General features: G+C 40.8%; 2 protein-coding genes across 2 annotated transcripts in view; one reads left to right on the top strand and one right to left on the bottom strand.

Annotated features, from left to right (window-relative positions):
* Positions 1-989, bottom strand: part of patj (PATJ crumbs cell polarity complex component) — a gene marked incomplete at its 5' end in the record, with an annotated part of 100,430 nt that extends 99,441 nt beyond the window's left edge. The window contains 2 exons of the mRNA XM_079221483.1: positions 705-883; positions 968-989. Coding sequence (XP_079077609.1) covers positions 705-883; positions 968-989 — 201 coding nt within the window. The remainder of the gene's footprint in view (positions 1-704; positions 884-967) is intronic.
* A 3,943-nt stretch (positions 990-4,932) lies between these two features.
* Positions 4,933-13,245, top strand: tm2d1 (TM2 domain containing 1). The gene is made up of 7 exons (XM_079220749.1): positions 4,933-5,083; positions 5,722-5,794; positions 7,551-7,659; positions 7,930-8,021; positions 10,064-10,137; positions 11,435-11,554; positions 12,945-13,245. Exons 1-6 carry the CDS (start codon positions 4,949-4,951, stop codon positions 11,543-11,545), a joined length of 594 nt encoding a protein of 197 aa, XP_079076875.1. The 5' UTR covers positions 4,933-4,948; the 3' UTR covers positions 11,546-11,554; positions 12,945-13,245.
* The last annotated feature ends 10,614 nt before the right edge of the window (positions 13,246-23,859 follow it).

Genomic DNA, 23,859 nt, shown 5'->3' with positions numbered 1-23,859 from the left:
ATTCTCCTTCCTCTGTTCATGTGAATGAGAACGGAGCTGGACCGAGGGCCGGGAGGCGGGGCTAAAGGAAACTAGTGTGCTTGCTCTAAAAACGTGTGCGACTGAGCAAATTTTTGAGGAATTAATAGAGACCTCCAACACAGAATCCAGTTCTCTAGTACCATCTGTGGTTTGGATAATTTTTTTTACTATATTTCATTTTTTTTTTTAAAGAAGACAATTCCCCCCAAAATAAAAAATACAGATCTTTTCTGCCTGATTTCTTTCGTATTTTCAACCATAATTTCGACATGAAACTGTTGGACGCCGTAGAGTCCCATTATATTGGAGACATGTCGACGGAGGATACCAGCAAAACTATCTAGATTGATAAATGTCACTACAGGATTTTGCGATGAACTGTCCTTTTAAAAGAAAAGAGCTCTGAGGTTTTTCTAATTTAGTGTCTGAGGATAAGAAATTTAAAAAAAGAAAAAGAAATAAAGGTTTCTCTTGTCTCTGACAGGTCAGTAAGTTTGTGATTTCACATCTGAGCCATCTGAAAAAGGTCCTTAGAGTTGAGGATGTGGATTCTGGAATCAGATTTTCTAAGTTCCTGTCCGAGGGCGCGTTCATGCTCTGCGCCCCGGTTCGGCCCCCGGTTGTCTGAGCTGCATGTTGCCTCTTGGGCCCCCCCACCCCACCCCACCCCACCCCACCCTCACCTGGTTCCGGAGCTGTTTGATGGAGTGCTGCAGGGTCAGGATGTGGCTGAACAGCGGACTCTGCAGGGTCTGCCTCAGGTTTCCCACCGTCTCGCTGTGGGTCCACTCCTCCCGCTGGACCAGTTTGGCCTGCAGACGCTCCAGAGCTCCCATCACCTGCTGGCGCTCCGCCGCGGACACTGAGGACGAAACGCAGAAGCAACTGAGACAAAGAGACTCGCCGCGACATTCACGTTTGATGTGTTGGACAGGAGAGAGTTTACCTGTAGGGACATTTTCAAACATCGTCGCCCTTTACTCTCCGACCGTCGTTCTGGATCAATCTGAACAAAGGAGGAAAGACAACAAGGATACCCATTATTTCACCTTCATTTAGAAACACTAAACAAACATGAGCGACAAAAAAGACATTTTTTTTAATTTATTTTTTAAGTCTACTGGGAAAGAATAGAGTGCATTTCCTTCATGGCCGCTGAAAGGCTCTCAGTTTGAAACATCTGCAGGAAGCGCTGCTGTGCGGTGGCGTCGCATCAAACCAGGAACAGCAAAAGCAGAACGACTGGAATTCATTACCGCTGTCCGAAAACATTGTTGTTGGTAAACGCAGAAAGAGTGGCGAGCATGCAAATCTAAATATTATATGGAGTTTGCGGCACATTGAAATAGGAGCAAATAAAACATGTCATCAAATATACTTTTTTGTATTTTTTCCTCTTAAAAATGTTTTTAATACATGGTAAAAATCGCTTTGAATTGCATATGAAAGTGTGATGCAAATTAACTTTCCTCATGAATCCTAATATGAAGCGGTTCTCGCTGCAGTCGAGCAAAAGGAAAAGCGGGGCTTTAAGAATCGACAGCATCACAGCAGCAGCGATCCTCTCGTGTGTGTTTCTGCATTCTCGGAAGGTACAGCTGCAGCTTCTCCCGTTTCACACCGAGGTCATTTAAAAAATAAATAAATGCTAAACAACATTTCAGACTGCAGGTCAGTTTTGTTTTTTGCTGAAGTAAAACTAATATATTTGAGGGAAAGTGGCAGAGGAAGGAAATCCACAGAAACATCTGTCCAGAGGGATAATTAGTGAGCTGATTTCATATTAATTCCATATATTCTGATCTCGGAGAGCCCAGCAGCCAGACGCCATCCTATAAATAAATAATAACTAGTTGCTGCCCGAACCAGAACTGGTTTGATGAACTAAAATTATTTTAGAATACATTCAGGGCTGTACGCAACTAATTAATATTTATGTTATTGCTGAAGCTGCTAATGTCTTGTTTTGTCCGACAAAGGACCCGAAACAAAAATAAATTCAGTTCATATGAAACAGAGAAAAAGCACCAAAGGCTCACATTAGCTGAGCTGGAAACAGAGACAACTTCAGCAACTTTGCTCCATCAATGAACTAAATGTCTCCAATTATCAAATCTATTGGCATAGGGCCGTGCGATATGCAAACATCTTCTAAACAAGCGGATTTTACTGGAAATCTGGTTTAATATGTGTTTATTATTATCAATTACAGATTACTTGATTGTGAATCACTATTCATCTCAATAGGATTTCATAACGATACGATTCCACTGATGAAATGATCCCATTGAATTATCGCCCACAGCCCTCCTCGGTATAATTTCTACCCAACCAGGTAAACCTTGTAAATCCTCTTCCCAGTCTGTTTTGGTCAAATATTTTCCAGGACGATGTACAACACCCCGCTTGCATCCCCGTCTCCAGTGAAAGAATTGGATCTAATTATATACACTTGTGTTTTCACCCCCTGCTTGTCTACAGAGAAGCATGTATCTCTAGATGTGTTGAATGTCTGTGTTCCTTTATAGCGTGTTGAGGAACATCCTACCACTTCTGAAGCTAAATAAACTATTTTGAAATGCATTGCCACAAAGCTGAAAACAAGGCTTTTTTTTCCAACAACAAACACATGATGATTTTATGGAATATGATGCAAGCTGGAAATTAAACCAGCCAACAGGACATTAAAAAAAGAGGTTAAAAAAATGCAACATACACAACCATGCAAAAACACAACACACGTGACTTTAACTCGTAGTGAAGTACTTGTACTTCAGTAAAGGATCTGAATACTTCTTCCACTGCTGGACACAGTAACAGAGAGGGATCTCTCTGGTACTTTACCACTATATGATTTACATGAGAACATGGAATAGAGTTGAAATTTAACAAATTCAGATTTCCGACACCGAAATGGCTGTCCGTGAAAGCAGCCGTCTCTGTGCTGCGTTCAGGTGTGTGCGCGCGCGTGCATCTCAAAAAAGGTATCGCACGTGAAAAAAAGCCTCGTTATCAGTTAGCTCAGCGTTTACTCACACGGCTTGTTTACACAAGTGCGAGCTAAGCCCGTTTTTTTTATCATCAGTGGTAAAAACAAACCCCCCAAACCCCTCATCAAATAACAAAGGCAGGAAAAAACCGCAGGTCTCATTTACGTGACGCCGTGAAATCTGGGATCACACCTGTAGACGCTCACCTGAGAAAACCAGGAAGCGAAACTCAAACGGATCAAGAGGGGAGGGGGTGAAACCATATGTGGAAACTATAATAAATAAATACAAAGATATATATATATCTGCTCGCGTTCATGTTGTGCGTAACCTGACATCGTTCCCCGTAAATCTCGTATCAGCAGGTTCAACTCGCAGCAGGTGCATCAAACTTTTCCACAAACAAACCGAACGGAAAAGAAAAAAAAAACTAAACTAAAACCAGCTGCTTATAACACCCGTTATTAAGTCGGCGACCACACCACCGTAACTCCGCACGTCTCCGTGAGCGGTAACCGGACACAACATGACGACAACTTTCTCCTCCGTCAACGAGAAAACTTAAAGACAGCGACGCAGCTAACGCTAACCGTCGGCTCTCCGTTAGCACGCAGAGTTAGCTGGTTAATTAACGCGTAAAAACCCACGGCACGTCACATTTGGTGCGGATAAACACTCGGGACATGAAGCCGCCGGTAAACGGTGGATTTATAGAGAACAGAGAGGTTTACAAGGGGTTTTTAAACTGGTGTGAACAACTCACATGAACTGGATCCAGTTTGGCACCAGTGTCGCTTTAATGCCGCGTTCGCGTGCAGTCGGACCGAGGAGAAGCGTCTCTTCTGGAAAGACATGTCACTAAGTACTCAAGTATTTGAGTAAATGCTTTGGGCGAATTGTATTTCAATTGTATTTTACTTCATACTTATACTGCGCTCCATCTCAAAAGGGAATAGTTTTCTTTATTTCGCTTCATTTATTCGACTTATATGATGCAGTACTATAAAACTAAACCATATAATATATAATATATCTAAAGTGGCTCCACATTGATGAACTATACCATTAAAATACTCTGAGTAAACTGAGTAATAAAAACGAATATAATATAATAAAACAAAGCTTTTAAATGAACCATTCTGCAGAATGAGTACTTGTTTCTTTTCATAGGCTACTTTAAGAACGTTGTGATGATAATACTTGTGTACTTTTACTTAAATGTTTTTTGATTCAAGATGTTTACTCGTAATAGAGTATTTTTAGACTTGTATTTCGACCTTATCTTAAGTAGAAGATATGCGTTGTTTTGTATATTTTGGTACAATTCATGCAATATATGTTCTGTATTGTTTGTGCATGATGCCATTCTACCACTGCTATAAACGCAGAGTGTGTCTAACTATCATAAATACAATCTATTCGTTAGTTGCTTTCTGAAACAAGGAACGAAGAACTTCGCCACATATTATGTTGTGTTTGATTGTGTAGCTTTATACCTGACGAGTAACGGTGATCTGATTTTGATTTGTTAATTTACAGAGGGCTTGAATGCACCACTCGAGCCGCTACATTTCTTTTTTCAAACAACTTAATTGAACTACGCAAAACGAGACCGTTAATACTGTATAATCAAATCATTAAAATACATATATAATAATATATCAGTACGTTTGAAATATATATATAGCCTAAGTTAATTAAGAAATTATTTAATTAAGTAATACATGAACGGACATGGCAAAAGCAATGTTTTGTTGGACATATAACATAAAAAAACAGTCAATAACATGCTGATATAAATAACAGTATTCAAAAGAGGATCTTACAATGTTCTTAGTCGTTAAACCAATATTTGACACTGAGCGTTACAAACTTCTGAATTGCCATTTTTCTGACAGTATTGAATGCACCACGATGTCACGTGACAGAAATCAGACATGGCGTCCTCCCGGAGACGGCTAGTGTGTTTACGCTCCGGGATTTGGAGCGTGTTACTTTACTGCGTTTACTCTCATTTGAAGCTCGTTCTGGCGGAGGAGGCGGACAGCTGCGACAGCCTCAGACTCGGACAATATCCTTTAGCTCCTGTGTGGTTACGTAACTCTGACTTAACGGAAGATGAGTCGCCCTGTCGCTGACGTTAGCCGCAGCTAGCTTAGCCATGTTGATAACAACCAGCTTAGCTAGCTCTTTTAGCAGATACAACGTTAAATACGTGCATATTAGTACTGCTACATACACAATACTGTTGCTGTTTTGTATTATTCACTTTTTCATTCTCGAAGGAAGCTGTGTAGTTAGTTATAAGTTATACTATGTCGTTCATGACGTAGAACTAACTTCATACAGCTTCCTCTCTTCACAAGTGAGTTATAAGACTAATTTAATTGCCCCTCACCTAGCTGCAAGGTAGAAACACACATACATTAAAACGTTAAAAATGATAATGTGATATTAATAGAGCATGTATTGAAACAGGCTTTACAAACTGCTTTGTAATTTAGAAAAAGAATGGCTATATGTAATCTTTCAGGATTAAAATTCATCCCTCCATTTCAAATTAAATTGATAAGTGCCCCTTTGAATGACATCGGTTGCTGTTGTCCACCACAGTTGCATGTAACGTTGCTTCACCCCCTGTTGTCGTTCTGTGGCGTCGATGACGTAGTCAGTCGGCAGCTGTTTGGGTCTCCTTCACTCTCTCCTCATGTATCTCTGCAACGACCCGAAGATCGACGAATCAACCCAGGAGCCGGAGAACTGCAGGGACTCGACGGCCTGGGGTGAGCAAGTCACGTCACGTCTTTGTGACCGATTCCATCGATGTCACGTCCTTCAAAAGTATTTTTCGGCCCTGCTGGGTCTGTGCTGTGTGTCCATCGCCCTGTCTGTAGCATCTCAGTGACCTTTGACCAGTGGCGGGCCTGCTAAGCATTCTCTGCTGGCCTAAACAGAATCACAAAGTTATAGCTATTTTAGAATTTAATTGTTTTTCACAAATACACTACATGTATTATAATAATTTTTCCCGATTAGCTTATTTTCTCATTGCACAGCTCCGGTCTTCCTCTGTTGCTCTGCTTCCAGCCTGCAGTGCCACATGAAGCTTTTTTTTAAGGAGAGCTTTCATCCAATCAGATTGTTCATGGATAGAGTCTATGGGTGCATCCCAAGTCTCTTAATTGTCGTTTACTCACTCCTCGGTTCTCGATTGAACCGGAAGTTGTTCTGCGTTGCCATTTTGCCAGCCGTCCAAAAGCTCTTATTCTGCTCTTGAGGAGCCATGATCAAGGAGCCACGAGAGCGAGCTTCCAGGAAGTGTTTTAACGCTGGACACGCCCCTCACTGTCCATCAGTTATTTGATTGGACGCTGCAGCGGATCACTGGAGTTTCATAGCAGAGTGAAGACGATCACAGATTAAACTGAAGTTATATATTAGATTTGTTTTACCATCTGGTGTTCATATGTCTGAACAACAAAAGAACCACAAACAACTTTCTGTTGTTGTTTCCCTCAATAACTTTAATTATGTATATAATTAAAATCAGAGAGAGCAGGAGAGAGGAAACACTTTTTACAACATGTAATGAAGAGAAACCATAATTATATTGTGGGTTATTTTATAATGATGTCACAATCAGAATTTCAATAGGTATAGAATGTGGGCTGCTGGTGAGGGAGCAGTACGAGTGAGAAGCCTAAAGCCTAGCGTGAGGGGGTTGTCTTCCTGTCTTACTCTAGAGCTTCAGTTCCCTCTGCAGCTGAGCCACCCCTGCGCCACAGTGCTGTTTCTATTAAATAATTAATATCGTTTCTTCCGATGGCTTGTGTGTGCAATGTTTTAGTGCCGCAGTTTTGTTGGATTGTTTTGTCATGTTTTTTTATAACTAAGCCTGACTGGTTCTAGTGAATTTGTTCTTCTTGATGTGGACTACATGTCCGTTAATGACACAGCATCCCCTCATGCGCGTATTTATGTAAACGACGGACAGCAGAGAAAGGCCTAGGTAGAAAATGCACGGCCCCCCACTGCCTTTGACCCCCGTGGTTTAAAATCTGACTGGAACTTTTTGAGTAGGCAAAGCGAGTTGAACAACGATCAACCCTTTGTGTTGGTCAATTCGTTTCATCTACCTTTACATTGTTGCTTTACCTTCATATACTTTTACTTCCTGTTTATGCCTCCCTTTCTCTCAAGATATTTTAATATTATATATATATATATATATATTTTACTTGCATGTTTCTTTTAATTTAATGTTTTTTTGTCTTTTTTTAACATCTTTACTGTGCTTTGCTGGAGGGAGTCTGATATCTTCATGGCTGCTTCTTTGTAATTGTTGTGCGTACGACAAAAAATAGGACACAAGATGAACTAAACTAAAGTAAACTAGGGTACCAACTAAACGGGAATAAACTCATGACAGGGAATATTGATGGAAGCTGACATCTTCTGTGTGTGTGTGTGTGTGTGTGTGTGTGTGTGTGTGTGTGTGTGTGTGTGTGTGCGTGTGTGCGTGCGCGTGTGCACATACAGTGGAGTGCCTTCCAGCTCCGAACATCAGCTGTCGGCTCTCTAACGGGACAGAGTTCAGGTTCAGCGGGGAGGAGGTGGGCTTCAACAAAACCATCCCCTGCAGAAACGTGTGAGTGCTCTCTCTCTCTCTTTCTCACACACACACACACACACACCAACAGCTTCCTGTGGAGAGGATAAAGAGTCGGCTGCAGGGTTGATTTACTTCAACCATGCTACTTTTTTTTAAATATATATATAACTACATTGTGGAGCATTTTAACAGCGTTTCGACAAATACAGCAAAAGTCATGTAATAGTAAATCAGGTAAAATAAGATGATCGTAATAGTCATTTTTAATCACTCTGACAACAGACTAATTGTGTATTTTCCTCCCAGGAGTGGTTATTCCTACAAAGTAGCTGTGGCTTTGTCTCTGTTCCTGGGCTGGCTGGGGGCAGACCGCTTCTACCTGGGATACCCTGCTCTAGGTATATTCTCACACGCACACGCACACACACACACACACACACACACACACACATCGTCATTTTTGAAAACCGAAAGCAGCACAAATTGGTGCAATATTACATGCAATACGTTACAGTACTTTTTTTAATATATACTTTTCTATTCAGTCTGTATATTAATATTCTTCTCTACTGTTTTACTGCTTATTAATATTTATATTACTTGTTTCTATTTTATTATTCTTTTATTCACTGTGAGCAATGCTGCTGTAATCCTGTAATTTCCCCACTGAGGGACTAATAAATCTTAAACTCCGTTCACTTTCATTGTATCAGCATCAAGTTTATAGCCAAGTAGATTGTTACACACGATGCCATTTGCTTCAATATTTTAGTCTTATGACAATAAACATAGTAAAAAATAAAAAAAGGATAGAAATTTTCAATGAAAAATGTATAAATGATAACGCAGGCAGAAATCGGAGAGACAGATCCGACAGATACCGGTGGGAGGAGAGGAACTTTGGTTCTGTGTAACTTGAGTAAACACACAACACGTCGTGATGTTCAAACGCTCCACTTCAAGTCAAACTATAGGAAGGGAAATTACCTGCTGAGAGCTGAAGCATCAAAACTTGTCACCCTTCAGACTTTGGAGCAAGAAGTTTATGGTTTTTCACATTCATTTCAATACGTCTGAGTTTTCTAGAAGCCACCTAGTGGACGTTAGAGGACCTGCAGCTGAACGCGCTGCGGCTGCAGGGTCGTGTTTTAAAGCCTCCTCCTCCTCAGGGAGTTTGAATGTGCTGATGAAAGATTTGGTGGCGTTGCTCTTTAATGTTTGTGTTTTTGTTTTGTTTTTACGCCTGAACTCAATATTGAATTCAACGAGTCTTTGTCACAGATCTACACACAATAGACCATAATAACCCAGAGAATAACAAGTACGAGTTATTATTGGCAGACTGAGTCCTTCTTTTAATGAGACACCTGCAGCAAGATAAAGGGCTGAAAGGCTGTGCGTGTGCGTATGTATGTGCGTGTGTGTATATGTGCGTGTGTAGTGTCAGGTGTTGGATGGAGGACAGCTGCACCGACGAACACCTGGCCTGATTTGGCACAGGTCGGATAGTTTCAGAGCCAAGCCGAGCCGCACGGCGCCAACTCAGATTGATATTTCTATATTTAAAAAAAAATCGTAATTTCACAAGTGGGTTTTGCTAAAGAACTCCACAGAGCAGACTGATATCACTATAGATCAATGGTTCTCGAATGGGGGGGTATGTGAAGGCACTCCAGGGGGTACGTGAGATTCAAGAAAAAAAATGGTATCCTTGCAGAAATCCCTTAAAAATAGTTATTTAATAAATATTCAATAAAATAAGTATATGTCATAAACTGAATTTTCTATATCACATCAGACACTGATGGCACATCGCTGTGTATTACATCTTTTACTACTATCTTTTAGGTACTATTATAGATAATAGGATTCAACAGTGCAACGCTCTGATAGCGCCCCTACAGGTCGCAGAGTTAATTACGGCCACAATGTAAACGGGCTGAAGTTTGTCATCACGTGTTCATTTCGATCTAAAATGAGCAGGACGCTTGAGATTAATTAATTCAAGTGCATACATTGGTAGTTATTGATTCCACCTGCCAGTCTCCATACGTTCTGAATTTAAAATGTTTTATGGGCTGAAACTACTGATTATTTTCACTACTGATGAATTGACGATTTGTTTCCTTTGGTGAATCAGTTAATTGTCTGTGTTGTTTTGGTCAGACCACTAGTCCAAAACCAAAAGACAGTCAATTTACTGTGATTATAAAAACAGAGGAAAGCAGGGAATCATTATAACCAGAGAACGATTTCTTCTTCGATTGTCAGAATGAATTTTCTGTAAATAGACGGATGGTTTCAGCCCCGGTGACCTGCAACGAGGTTCTCACATTGCAGATGTGCATCTTTACCACATGGCTCATTCTGAATGAGACATGAAACTCACATTTATTAATATAAGCTGACTATTAGTTCTCTCACTTGTTGTCTCTCTCAGGACTGTTGAAGTTCTGCACCGTCGGCTTCTGTGGGATCGGCACTCTGATCGACTTCATACTGATCGCCATGCAGGTGAGTCACAAACCCAGTCGGGCACTGGTCAGTCACTGGTCGGGCACTGGTCGGATACTGGTGGACATACGGACAACGTTCAGGTCGTCACACGTGGGATTATAGCTGAGGAGCTTTGAATTGGTGCAACTTGTAGTTATTGGGCTGCATCTAATCATTTTATTTATTGGTTATTTTAACAGTTAACTGTATGGTCTAAAAATATATTTTTTAAAGTAAAAAAAAATAAAACATTGGAGAAACTGACATTAGAGAATGGTATTATCAGTTATAATTACCTTTAAAGGAAGGAGGCAGAATAATAAACCAAATGATGTATTAAACTGTTGCTTTTTGTCTATTTAAAAACATACAAGTACATTATTTATTTATTTATTTATTTATATATAAATATTATGCTACAATCTTTTCGAACGGGAACAGGAAGAGTTCAGTGTGGAGAGCTCTGCTGTAGAGAGACGGACTGCGGCGGACGTGCCTCATATTTTTAGCGGGGGGCGGCCTGATGAATAATCAGGAGTCGGGGGCCACCTGATTGTTATTTACGCCCATCCGTCCCGCGTCCCTCTGAGGGCCGCGGGATGAATGATGCTTCTCGAAGTTCCCCTAATGGACTCTGAGAGGACGGAGACAGACGGATGGAGAGGGGGAAGGGACGGATCACTCCTTCCTGTTCAAGCGGGTTTAGATAATAGCGGCCGACGATCCATCACGAGGAGGCGCGGAGGGTCCGACGTTGGATGTGGACGGATTAAACCCGAGTGGTCAGCCGAGTCCATGAATCAGGGATTTTAATTTCATTTTGTCTTAAACCCACCAGGCTGAAATGTCCTTAAAATATATAATTTATCTGTTGGGGAACAAATCACGTTATTTATCTAATGGGGGAAAGTTTGGGAACTTCAAATAAACAAATAAAAAACTCTTTTTGTAGACATTCAACCAAATGCGAGTGTTAAGTTGATGCAGTAGTTTGACAAAATAATCAGAGCTCAAGGTCCAGTTGCTGGTTTCTTCCAGAGCATTGCTCCGTTGCCATGGAGACGCTTCAATCATCGTAGCGTGACCCGCGATCGATCCTTTGGGGAATACCGATCTTTGAGTTTAGACGTGTGGTTTGACGGGACAGAAGGCTGAGTAGTCGAATTCAATGTTCAATTCAACATTAGTGTTGCACTTTACATTAACAGAAGGCAGCTGTGCACACACACACAAACACACACACACACACCATGCTGATGTTATATTTCCCGCCTGTGTCTGAAGCGTCAGCTGTGTGTCGCGTGTCCTCCTGCAGATCGTGGGCCCCGCGGACGGATCGAGCTACATCGTGGATTATTACGGCGCCCGGCTGACCCGCCTGTCCATCACCAACCAGACCTACAGGAAGCCACACCTGTCTCTGTGAACACACGCTGTGAGTTGACAGAAGAGGAGTTTACAATTTGAATAGAAATGGAACTTCTGCGTCTCACGAACACCGAGGTGCTTCTAGCCCATCTTTCTTCATAGAGTTTGCCTTTCATAATGGCCAGAATGTTTAATTTCATTAGAAACGCCATTTATATTTATTTAAGAGTGAAAAAGGTTGAACTGGGTGTGCTGATTTGTAATTATCAATAACTCTACTCAAATAAAAGCTAGTGGTCTATTAATTAGCGGAGCACGACACCGTCCTGCAAATATTTCAGAATTAAAGCCTTGCGTTAACAAATGAAGGAAACTGATTATTAATATAACGGTTTGTGTTAAACCGACCAGACGAGGCTGAGCTCCACGCAACACTTATGAACCACAGCCTCAGATGTTGGGTTTAACTTTCACAGCCCCAATGGTACACACACTGCACAGTAAAGCATCCCAATACAGATGTGTATATATTTATTTATTTATTTATTTATTTATTTATTTGTTTATTTTTTAAAGGAATTTCTTTTTTTTATGAACTCGCACCTCTTTCATCAGAGCTGAGCTCCACGTAGCTCCTGGTTTCAGACTGAAAACGTTGGCGCTTAAAAAAAAAAGTAAACTTCAGTACAGGAGGAAAAACGGTCAGCTAGAAAATGTAGAGAAACATGTAATTTCCCTTCACAGTTCAAGGTCGCACACACACACACACACGCACACACACACACGCACGCACACACACACACTCGCTCCTCTCATGGGACAGAGTGGTTAAATATCAAGAGTGTAAAGTCAACATGAGGAAGGTTTCTTGGGGAATAAAGAAGTGACAGAGGATGGAACAGAATCCAGTTTGTCTCATTTGCAGCTCCACAAGTTTCGAGAGGAAGATTTTAGAATTGGTACGAGTACAAAGTAACTTGTACATTTGTTAAGTATTTCCATTTGAACTGCCCCACCACGTCTCTGTGGTACTTTAATTACATTCAAGTGACGGCTGTAGCCACTTCACAGATAACAGTTTTACACAGAAAACACTCACATGTAAATATATATTTTACAGTGTAATAGAGTTACTTTAGCGAAATATATACATAGTTTTCCCAGGACTTTAGATATGTGCTGTAAAAAGGATATCTAATAAACTGCTTTTCTACCCTTTAAGTATTTGGTAAAACGTGAACACTCTTATTTCGCTCAGTGTGCGCACATTAATTATGAATACAATATTAGTGTACACTTCAAAAATATTTTTTAATTTCCAATGAAACTGCGGGGTCATTCGTCTAAGTAGTTTAATACTGACATTAACTTGTTTTATGATTTTAAAAAAGAAACCAAGAAAATCCAGATTTCTCTGTTAACACAACGATGATATGAGTCTATTTCTTTCTCCTCAGGTCATGTAAATACAGAGAGGATGCACACGAGGATTCACTCACCTCGACACGCTGACCCCGACATGGAAGCAGGATCAACCCGACCGATCAGAAGACGTTACTCTGCTGCTTCTGCATGTTTCTTCGGCCGTTAGCTCACACACTGCACACCTTTATGTTGCATTTCATCTTTCCAGCTGCTCAGTTTTTCTGTTTCATTTAATATGATTTTGTTGTAATATATTGTATTATTATTATTGTTGTGAGGTTTCGCTGCCGTTTCATGGTTTCAGTTATGATGCTTTTCCACGACAACGACTCTGTAAATAAAAGTTTCTTTTTGTGATCGTCTCCGTTTGTCTGTTTTTCATGTCGATACGAGATGAGGATGTCATGTTGGTTTTGTTTTAGGTTATCTTTTGTTATTCTATATTTTAGTCATGTGACTGGACCCCCGCTTTGTTATATTTCTTAATTGAGTTGTTTCTTATTAGTCTTTATAAAAGTTTGTATGAGGAGGACACAAACTGAAAACTCTCAAAACCATAGCTAGAATTCATCTGGTAATTTAAAACCAGATTTTTTGAAGTGAAATCCCACTATAGACTATATGCTTCAAAAGCAAAAGATTTTGCACAAATAGCTAAATTAAACAATCTAGTTTTGAGATATTCAATCCCTCATAACTTCTCACTCAGATTATGACACGCAACATTTAATTAAAAAGGCTTTTTTTCTCGTTCTTGATAAATAGCTAAACAATTTTAAATTCGTAGAACATTGTTATTAATGAACTGTTCAATACAGCTGGTGTTTGCAGTGGTGGAGAGTAATCAAGTTTACTCACTTTACTTCCATATTCTGTTATTTAATACTGCTACTCCACTCCATCTCAGAGGGAAATATTGTACTTAAACACTCCCCTACATTTAGTTGATAACTTAAGTTACTTCACTTTATCAATTGATGAATATTGTTCTATAAATGAGACTTTATTGAACCCTGGAGGAGGATTCAGAAACCACCCAGCAGTGCATGTACAGTAATACAAATCAGCTCCACATTTACCAGCGGTAACATTAAAGCGATAAACACATTAATGCATCAGTAATTACTCTGAAATGGATAATGAGGACTTTTACTTACGGTACTTAATGAATGATACTATTCATTTTGCAACAAATAGAATTTAATCGGCAACCTCCGGTTCTGCCGATTAAACTTTCGTTCTATCTCCTGGCCAGCAGGGGGCGACTCCTCTGGTTGTATAGAAGTCTATGAGAAAATGACTCTACTTCTCTCTTAATTTCCTCAGTAAATACTGTAAACATGAGTTTATGTCTCAACCTCTGGTTTCAAGTCTTCTTCAACACAGCATGATGTTCATGTAAGTTATGGTCCATTTAGAGTCAAACAGACCATAAAGCAGGGGATACTTCAGGGAATACTTTAGCAGAAAAAAGCAGAAAAAAAGCCAAGATGGTGACGGCCGTATTCCAAGATGGCGACAAAACTCAAGGCTTCATAACCTGATTCCATAAACCAATGGATGACATCACAATAACCACTTCTCAGATTTACTTTATATATTCAGTACTTTTCTTTACAAGATCTATGATACAAACGGCTCATTGTAAGGTAACATAAAGGTTTCTTATTGTATGTGATTATAGACTGAAGAAAACATCTATTAATATTATATTCCATTTCTATCAAGAGATTTGTCTAAATGCTACACACTCTTCCTTTAACGTGTGCACAATACGTGAGGCACACACACTGCTATGTGTTTCACCAACACATTAATCAGTGCTTACTTCCTCAGTTTGACGTTAACGACACAGAAAAACTGTTTCAACTTCAGCAGCAAGACTTTCTTTTGTTTAATCACTGTGTGTGTGTGTGTGTGTGTGTGTGTGTGTGTGTGTGTGTGTGTGTTGGCAGCCATGTGGCTTTCATCAAAATTCAATTATCATACTGCACCATGCTTCACAGGACACACACGCGCACACACACACACACACCACACACACACACACACACACACACACACACACACACACACACACACACACACACACACACACACACACACACACACACCACACACACACACAAACATGCACACACACAGGTCTAAGAGAATGCAGAAACAGGGAGTGTGTTAATAGTTTCAGCATGGTTCTTCTCACTGCCATCCATTGTGTGTGTGTGTGTGTGTGTGTGTGTGTGTGTGTGTGTGTGTGTGTGTGTGTTACAGCTTGTTATGATGTATATTGTCTGAGGTTAAAAGGTGGAATGCAATACACCCAGCACGCACCCACACACACACACACACACACACACACACACACACACACACACACACACACACACACACACACACACACACACACACTCAGTTGTCTCTCAAGTTGTTGTCTTTTTAAAATTCATCAGCATCATCCTCTGTTCATTTGTCACTCTCAGGTTTTTTTTCCATCAAACATCCTTGAAAGTGAACTCAACAGATAAAAGTTCATATTTGTGTTTCCCGAACCGAAGAAGATCAATCACAACCCTGAGGTGTACAGTTCTATGAAACAGGATTAGTAGGTCAGCGAGGCACACCGATCCTAAAGCCAGAGTTAAATATTCAAGTCTAACACTTGTCTGTCTGTCTAAGACAGACAGACAATAAAAAAAGAAAAGAAAGAGAGACAGACAATCAAGAAAGAAAAAGACAGACAGACAGGAAAGAAAGAAAGAAAGAAAACAACAGACAGACAATATATAAGTCTATTGGTATTTATTAAAGATAATATTCAATCAAAGTGAATTTATTATAATAAAAACTAATTTCCATGATGCCTTCATTGTGGGCATGTCAGACCTGAATGCAGTTCTTGAGCACAACGTTATTTATGAAGATGTAAACGTGTTCACGGCTGCAGTGCAGACGGGTCCTCATGCATTTAAGTCAGTACACTTCTGCCAGCATTCCTCTAATGCAACAGTGTTGCTTTTGGCTGGAAGGATTTTTTTAGAACCTCCACTTGCTTGTTGTGCGGTAGAGTTAGAAGTCTGTGGTATGTCTCAACACACTCAACACACTCCGGCTGAGGAGGATGCCGATTGGTTCAAACACCATCAGACCTTCCTGATTAATATTTGTGTTTTGGTTTTTCTTTAATGTTCCTGTTGTGTTTTGTCATGTCCCTGCATGTGCGAGACAAAACATTTGAATAATAATCAACCCGGTGTATATCCTGGGTGGTTGATAGGGGGGCTCAACACACACACACACACACACACACACACACACACACACACACACACACACACACACACACACACACACACACACACACACTGTCGGCATGGGAAACACAGAAGGCATGAAATTACAGTTGCGTCGGTTGGAACGAAGCGCAGGAGGAAACTTTACCGATAAGGTGGAGGCTTCACGCAAACCCTCATCACACTGTGTGTCAGTGTGTGTGTACAGAGTGTGTGTGTGTGTGTGTGTGTGTGTGTGTGTGTGTGTGTGTGTGTGTGTGTGTGGGAGGGGGTCTACTAAATAAAGAAATCCCAGAGCGCTGGTCTTTCCCTCACTCTATAATCCCTGTGTGCTCTGAATGTGTGTGTGTGTGTGTGTGTGTGTGTGTGTGTGTGTGTGTGTGTGTGTGTGTGTGTGTGTGTGTGTGTGTGTGAGGCCTGGTGTGTCACCAGATAAGTCAGTTCAATATTCACACTCGGTCTGTCACTGGGTGGCACTCACAGCTCAGCTGCACAGAGTGTGTGCGTGTGTGTGTGTGTGTGTGTGTGTGTGTGTGTATGTGTGTGTGTGTGTGTGTGTGTGTGTACGCACAGAGTGTGTGTGTTTGTGTGTTGGGGGTGTTTTACACATTATTTAAATAAATACTCTAATATTTGAAAATAAAATTGTTTTTTTGTCTCAAAAAGAAGAAGAAGAAGAAAAAAAAAAAAAGAAGCCAATGTCAACACGGCTGCTGGTCTGAAGAATCAATCTGGTGATATTATATTGTACTAAAATGAAATGTGTACGGTGACTGAAGTTACAACAGTATCAACACAGGTCTGGTGTTTGATCTGGATTACACTTGTACATGTGTGACCTCAGTTTGATTTGGTGATTAACGCCAACAAGATAGAGAAAGAAAGACAGACAGACAATACAAAAAGAGAAAGAAAAACACCAAAGAAAGAAAGAGAAAAAAGACAAAAGAAAGATGATCAGACACAAAAGACAAAATAAAGAAAGACACAAGAACGAAAAGAAGGGCTGAAACACAGGAAAAAAAACAGAGAAAGACTCATAGGAAAACCCAAAGATTCAAAAGAAAGAAAGAAAAAAAGATAATAAAAAAGAAAGAAAGGAAAATACAAAAAAAGATAAACAACCTTTTAAGCCCCGAATGGACCTATATAGGTCCTTTTTTAAAATTTTAATTAAACTGTGTAAAACATTACAATAATCATGAACAAATATATTGATGCTACAGATCAAATTAAACAAGAGAACCTGGGCTACAATAATTAGTCAGCCATTTCAACACAACTCAAACACCAACTAAAATAATTAATAAAATAAAATAGTTATAATTTTGTCACGAGTCAGCCCACTCTGCATGTTTCCGGAGCTAGCAGCCCGTAGCTTGGTGCTATCAGAAAAAGACAAATAGCAAAAAGCAAGACAAGTCCACACAGATTCCAAATCTATTCACCAAATCCCTCTGCTGCAAAGCATCACTGAGATATGAACCAAAGAACACAGCAACATAAATCGCTGAGTCAGCAAATTTTGAAAAAAAATTGAGAAAATAGCAAATATAAGAAAAAATGCATTTCCCTCAGTAAATCCCCACTAATACAAGTTTATTGAACATCATAAGTCATATACAAGTGAAATATAAGGTTTGCTACATGAAAAAATTCAAATGTCACAGATGCGCGAAAATATGCGCAAATGTGCCGAAATGCAAATTTTGCATTCTCGCCTGAATTCTCTCTGTACTTTACCCAATCTGACTTTGTTCTGCTTCACTTTTTCAAGTGAAAACAGTGCAGAGAGACTGTTCACATATTGTGCTATGATTTGGGAGAGCCTCAGGGCTTAGTGAAGCATCATTTCAAGGAGATAATCATCCTGAAAGTGCTTTTTTCTATAGGCGGACCTGGAACTTTTATTTTGTCTGTGTTTCAATCTTTATTTACTCTTAGCCAGCAACATATATATACTAATATTTACACATCTGACCAAAAGCTCACAAGGGTTGCCTTTATTATAACACCAAAATTATTCAAATAGCCCTTGTGGTTGCAGAGATACACCCTTTTTAGTTTGGGTATGCTATCTCGAGCTAAATCCTAAAAAAATGCCTAAGGAAGGTTAAGGAAAGAAGAAGAGTGCTGCGGGTGTATGGGTGCCGGAAAGAGAGCTGTGTTCGTATCCTCGGTAATAAGTCAGACACGTTCCCAGTGGGTGTTGGCCTCCGCCAGGGCTGCCCTTTATCACCGGTCCTGTTTGTGACTTTCATGGCGGAGAAGATCCGGTTCGGGATCGCCTCTCTGCTGTTCGCGGATGAAGTGGTCCTGTTTGCCTCCTCGGACCGTGACCTCCAGCATTCACTGGGTTGTTTTGCAGTCGATTGTGAAGCGGACAGTGTTGGGGTAGTTACTCAGAAAAAGTAACTTGTTACAAGTTACTAGTTACTTCTGAAAATTGTAACTAGATTACTTTACTAGTTACTGCATTTGAAAAGTAACTTCACTACTAGTTACTTTACTTTCCATTTTTTTAAGCAAATGTCCAAATTAACCGCAAAGATACCTGGACAAACATCACGGCCCTTTCATCACTTTATTTTCAATAAAGGGCATCTCTTAGCCTTTCCACATAGTGTATTGTAATTGTAAACATGTAAAACAAAATGGCACATACAACTCAGCCATTAACTTGAACGAACATTAACCCTGTTCACACTGTCTGACCAAAGAAATATGCCTCACTTTAAAATCTACAAACAACAGGATACAAGAGGCTAGTATGGTGGGGACATTCAGGTCAAACAGCATAACACATTGAAAACAGGCTTTTGGAAACATGAGACCCCACTAAACCAAATGGGGGCCGACTCCTAAGAACAAAACCAGCTTGTTATAGGAATCATTGTAGTGGTTTAAGAAACATAAAAAATTGAATGGCACTTTTCCCCATAAAATAGAAACAGCCTGGAACGCCTCGGGATAAGCGGCTGATAATGGATGGATGGAAAGAAGAAGAGAGAGAAAACGTGAAAAAGGCAACAAAGAAATAACAGCAAGAGAAAAGGAGAAGAAGCACCGGCGAGAGGGAAGAAAAGATTCATCCAACAGTTCAACCTACAATGTCTTTTAAAATCACATTTTCATACCAATCCTTCAAAATGTATATCATCCAAACAGAAAGAGACACTACCACTGTCAGTATCTATTCGGACACCCTGAAAGAAAAAGACTGAAGCATCATTTGTCTACGACATAAAATAAAGAACTCAGGAATGAAATACGAGCTCAGATGAACCGCATGACCAGCTTCACTCTTCCTGATGCGAGACGTCACATGACCCAAAGGGACCGGAAAGACTACAGACGGACCTCTCGCACGCCAACAGGAAGTTGGAGAGTCGGCCTGTAAGTCACCGTGAGTATCGGAGGAGAGATGAGAGGATGTGGAGGGGAGAGAGAGTCGAGATGACATGAGATAATAAGAGAGGAGGGGATGAGAGGAAGAGGAGGAGGAGGAGGGTAAGTTTCCTCCCCAGGGGAGACGTCGACCTGTCAGAGTAAATGTCTCCTCCGCAGGGAGATGAAATCATATTCAAAAGATCAAGCGCTTTAAATCTCGACCAGCTCTTCTGTTTGAAGAACCTTGAAGGAGACGAAGGAGGAGGACTATTAGCTCTTCATCAGCAAACTCCTCCTGGCAGATTCTGGGGTTACACCGAACATGCAGAGAACTGAGAGGAAACACTATTCTTTACTTTAAAGTACCAGATTACAACTCAAGTATTACAAGCACAAAGTAAAGAGAGTACACAAAGTATATACTAAATAATAATTTGGTTGTTTTTTTTAAACTCTACAAGTTTATTTGGACTTTTAATATGTTTCCATCATTTGTTTGAGGGATTTTGGTTGGAGAGAAAATCCTTTTTTTTACTCGTGACCTTTTCCCGCCAGAAGGCGGAACTAAGTTGTTACATTACAAACGTTTCTGTAAGTTTTGGTTTCACGTTGCAAGGCAGGCGAGCGCACTAAAGAGCTGTCTTGAACCTGCATTCTGACCAGCAGGGGGCGACTCCTTTGTTGTATAGAAGTCTATGAGAAAATGGCTCTACTTCTCTCTTGATTTATTCCTTCAGTAAACATTGTAAACATGAGTTTATGTCTCAATCTCTAGTTTCAAGTCTTCTTCAATACAACATTATATTTGTTTGGTAGATAATGGTCCATTTAGAGTCAAAGACACCATATAGCAGAGGATGCTTTAGGGCGGGGCTTACTGTGATATACAGGTGGCAGCCGCTACCAGAGCGCTATGTCACTCCTCCATATTCAAAATATGGTAGCTTACGTTCATTGGTAGCAATCCAAGATGCCGACGTCGAAATTGTCACAAAGGCAGAAGCCAATGGGTGACGTCACCATGCGGTTTCCACATGCGTGCTGCATTAACACCGCATTTAAAAATTGCAGTTTTTAAAATGTTCAAGTAAGTCTCAAGTAAATCCCTCTGGCTGACTTGATGTAGAATATTTCCAAATAACAGTTTTGCCGTGAAAAACAGGACACGATTCAGACCAACGCTTCTACAAAAACATAAAGAGTGCAGATGCTGTTCTGACATATGTCATATGTTTTGGTTTTTACCCGTCATTTATTCTGCTTTGTATGTCAAGCAATGTTTCCTGTGTTTCTTTTGTGTGTTTTTTTTATTTTCTATCATGGCTCCAAACACAAGTTCACATATCGATCAACCACCAACAAACACACACACACACACACACACACACACACACACACACACACACACACACACACACACACACACACACACACACACACACACCTGCTGGAAGCCTGCTCCCATTGGCTGAGCCCGGAGGTGGGTGTGCTATTGATCAGAAACACCAGTGGCAATTATATGACTTCACACTGAGCCTGGAGCTCATCACTATTCACTGTAGAGAACACACACACACACACACACACACACACACACACAGACACACACACACCACAGTCACTCTTTGATTAATGCTAATTTGTGTGTGGACGTGGCGCGCCTTAATCCTTTTCTCTAATTGGTCTTTCATTATGGCTGAGGGGAAATCAGGAGGGCGTGTCCGTGGCCCTTCGTTAAGGTGGTGTCACCGTGGTTACCGCGGCTCAATGTGAATGGATGAGGCGACCGGAAGGACACCGCACCCGGGGAAACAAAGGGACAAAACTTTAATTCATTAAAAGCTGAATGTGGAAGTTTTTAGCCATCCACCTTTTGAGTTCAACGTGATCATTCATTAGAAGTTTGTGTCCACCTGATGAATGTTAGTCCAACATTCTCTCTCTTTTAGCTCCGGCTTTGGTCTCCACCAACTCCTGGGGGAAAGATCTCTCTTTAGCTGCTAAACGCTCCACTGTTCACCAGCTAGGCTCTACCTGTGTCTGCTAGAGGATTTTCACTTGCCCGGGATTTTCTCTGTGTCTCATTCCCCATTCACTTTGCACAGATTTATAGCAGTTTATCACATTATTGTTTACTTTATCCATTGATGAAAGTTGTAGTTTTCAATGACTTTTTATGAAGTTGTATGGCCTTTACTTCATACTTTCACAAAGAACGCAAATATCACGCAGGAATAAAGGCGTCAACCAATCACATTGTGCAGAAAAGGTTGAGTTGCGCCTTTTATTTATGAAACAACATCACAGACTTGCCGTAGTGCGATCCAAGACAGCAAACCTTACGAACTTGACAAGCAGGCCTTTGTTCTTACCTTTCACAATAAAAGCCCTATACATAAAACATTTGCAGGTGACTATTTCCCATATTGATATAAATGGCTGCCTGAAGTTATGAAACCGTTTGGATCCTCTTGTTTTAACCAGTTAAACAAAAGCCGACGATGCTGCTATACGTTCTCTCTGAAGCTCGTATACGTCCTGCCTGTACATTTCTGTGTATCCTCCCTCCTCTATCAGCTCCACGCTCACAGCACCGCCTGCAGCCATGTGTCCGTCAGGCGTGTCTTCACCTGGGGCCGATGGTTTCCCAGCAGCCCCGGCTCCCTCATTAACCCTGTCCACACTGTCCCGTCTGCTCATTATTCACTGGCTGCTGGTGGTGCTGGTGCTTACAGTGCAGACGCCTCCACCGGCGCTTCAAACTGTCCCGTGCACAATCAGTGGCGTCTTTCAAATAACCTCTCGAAACAAAACGTCTTTTTATTCATGAAAACATCGCATTTTATTGTCAAGAGGTCTTTGCTGTTTCTTGTTGTTTCTTTGTACTTGTGGGACTTTTGTTTCTGTTTTATTTTTGTATTGATGGAATTGGACTTCATTGGAGTCCTGGAATGTGTTTTCATTAGTCATAGCAACAAGCTGCTTGCTGTGTTCTTCTACCAAACTCATGCTAGCTATGATTGTTTTCGGCTGTAGGAACTTTTAGAGAAAACCTTTTAGATATAAATCATCTTAACAAGAACTAATAAAACTGTGGAGAAATTGCCAAACCCCCAACTTGTGTTCTTGTTATTCTCATAAACTATAAGAAGTGGATAGTCACTGTGACGTCACTCACTGGTGGTTGACTGATGTTTTGGTGCCTTGAGTTTGGCATTTTGACCATCTTGGTTTTTGGAGTTCGCCATATTGTTCTTTTTGCAGTAGATGTTGGAGCTCTGAATAAAAGACCAGAGGAGTCGCCCCCTGCTGGTCAAGTTTAAGGCGTGTTTACAAATGCCACCATCTTGGAGCTTTATAGCACATAACACACACACACACACACACACACACACACACACACACACACACACACACACACACACACACACACACACACACACACACCCCTAGTTGATCCAGAACTATATCTAGTATCCATTTCCAGGGTAAACCTGTTCTGCAGGAACCTGATTCCAGTATTGGTAAATCTTTCTGATGCAAGACTTTCCAAAAGGCGGCACAGGGACTTAAGAAATGTAGTTTTCAGTTCTGAACATGACAGGCTGGACAAAGAAAAGTCCCATCAGCACTAAAACCTACTGCATGTACAACTTCCAATCAGACCTTCAGCAAGCTGGTGATGATACAAGCATGTTTATTATATTGAACTTGACTGATTAAGTCTCCGGGTTCCTGTGGGTTTTAAAATCGTCACACAACCGATCAACACTTTTCGATCCATTAATCGCTCCGTTTTTCCTGATCGTCACGGTTCTTCAAATATATAAAAACACAGGTGCGCTACAAGAGGCTTGGATCTGACTCTCACAGAGGCAATCAGCAGAATGGACGGATATGGAAGACGGACTGGTGGATCTAGCCGCTGGAGGTTTGAGAAAGGCCTCCACTAAAACCCCAAGCTGATAATAGCTGCACGCCAACGGAGGTTCTCAGCCAGCAAACCTCCAAAACAGTAAATGTAATCTGATTAATGACAGACTTGATTAATCCTGATATAACAAGCAGGTGAAACACTCACCCTTGATGAGAAACACTTACACAAGCCAAACACACGGAGCACATTCAGCTCAGTGAGAGCCGCCATGACTCGCTTGAGGATTGAAACCGATCACTCCCTTCTAGATCCACCTAACAAGGAAGTAAGCTCAGGTGTGGCTTGGTGTGACAAAAGGGGCGGGGCTAAAGCAAATCAAACAGCGGCCTT

Source organism: Taurulus bubalis (assembly GCF_910589615.1).
Source record: "Taurulus bubalis genome assembly, chromosome: 7".
Lineage (NCBI taxonomy): Eukaryota > Metazoa > Chordata > Actinopteri > Perciformes > Cottidae > Taurulus > Taurulus bubalis.
Note: the sequence above shows the minus strand (reverse complement) of the source record. Positions and strands in the feature narration are given on the sequence as shown.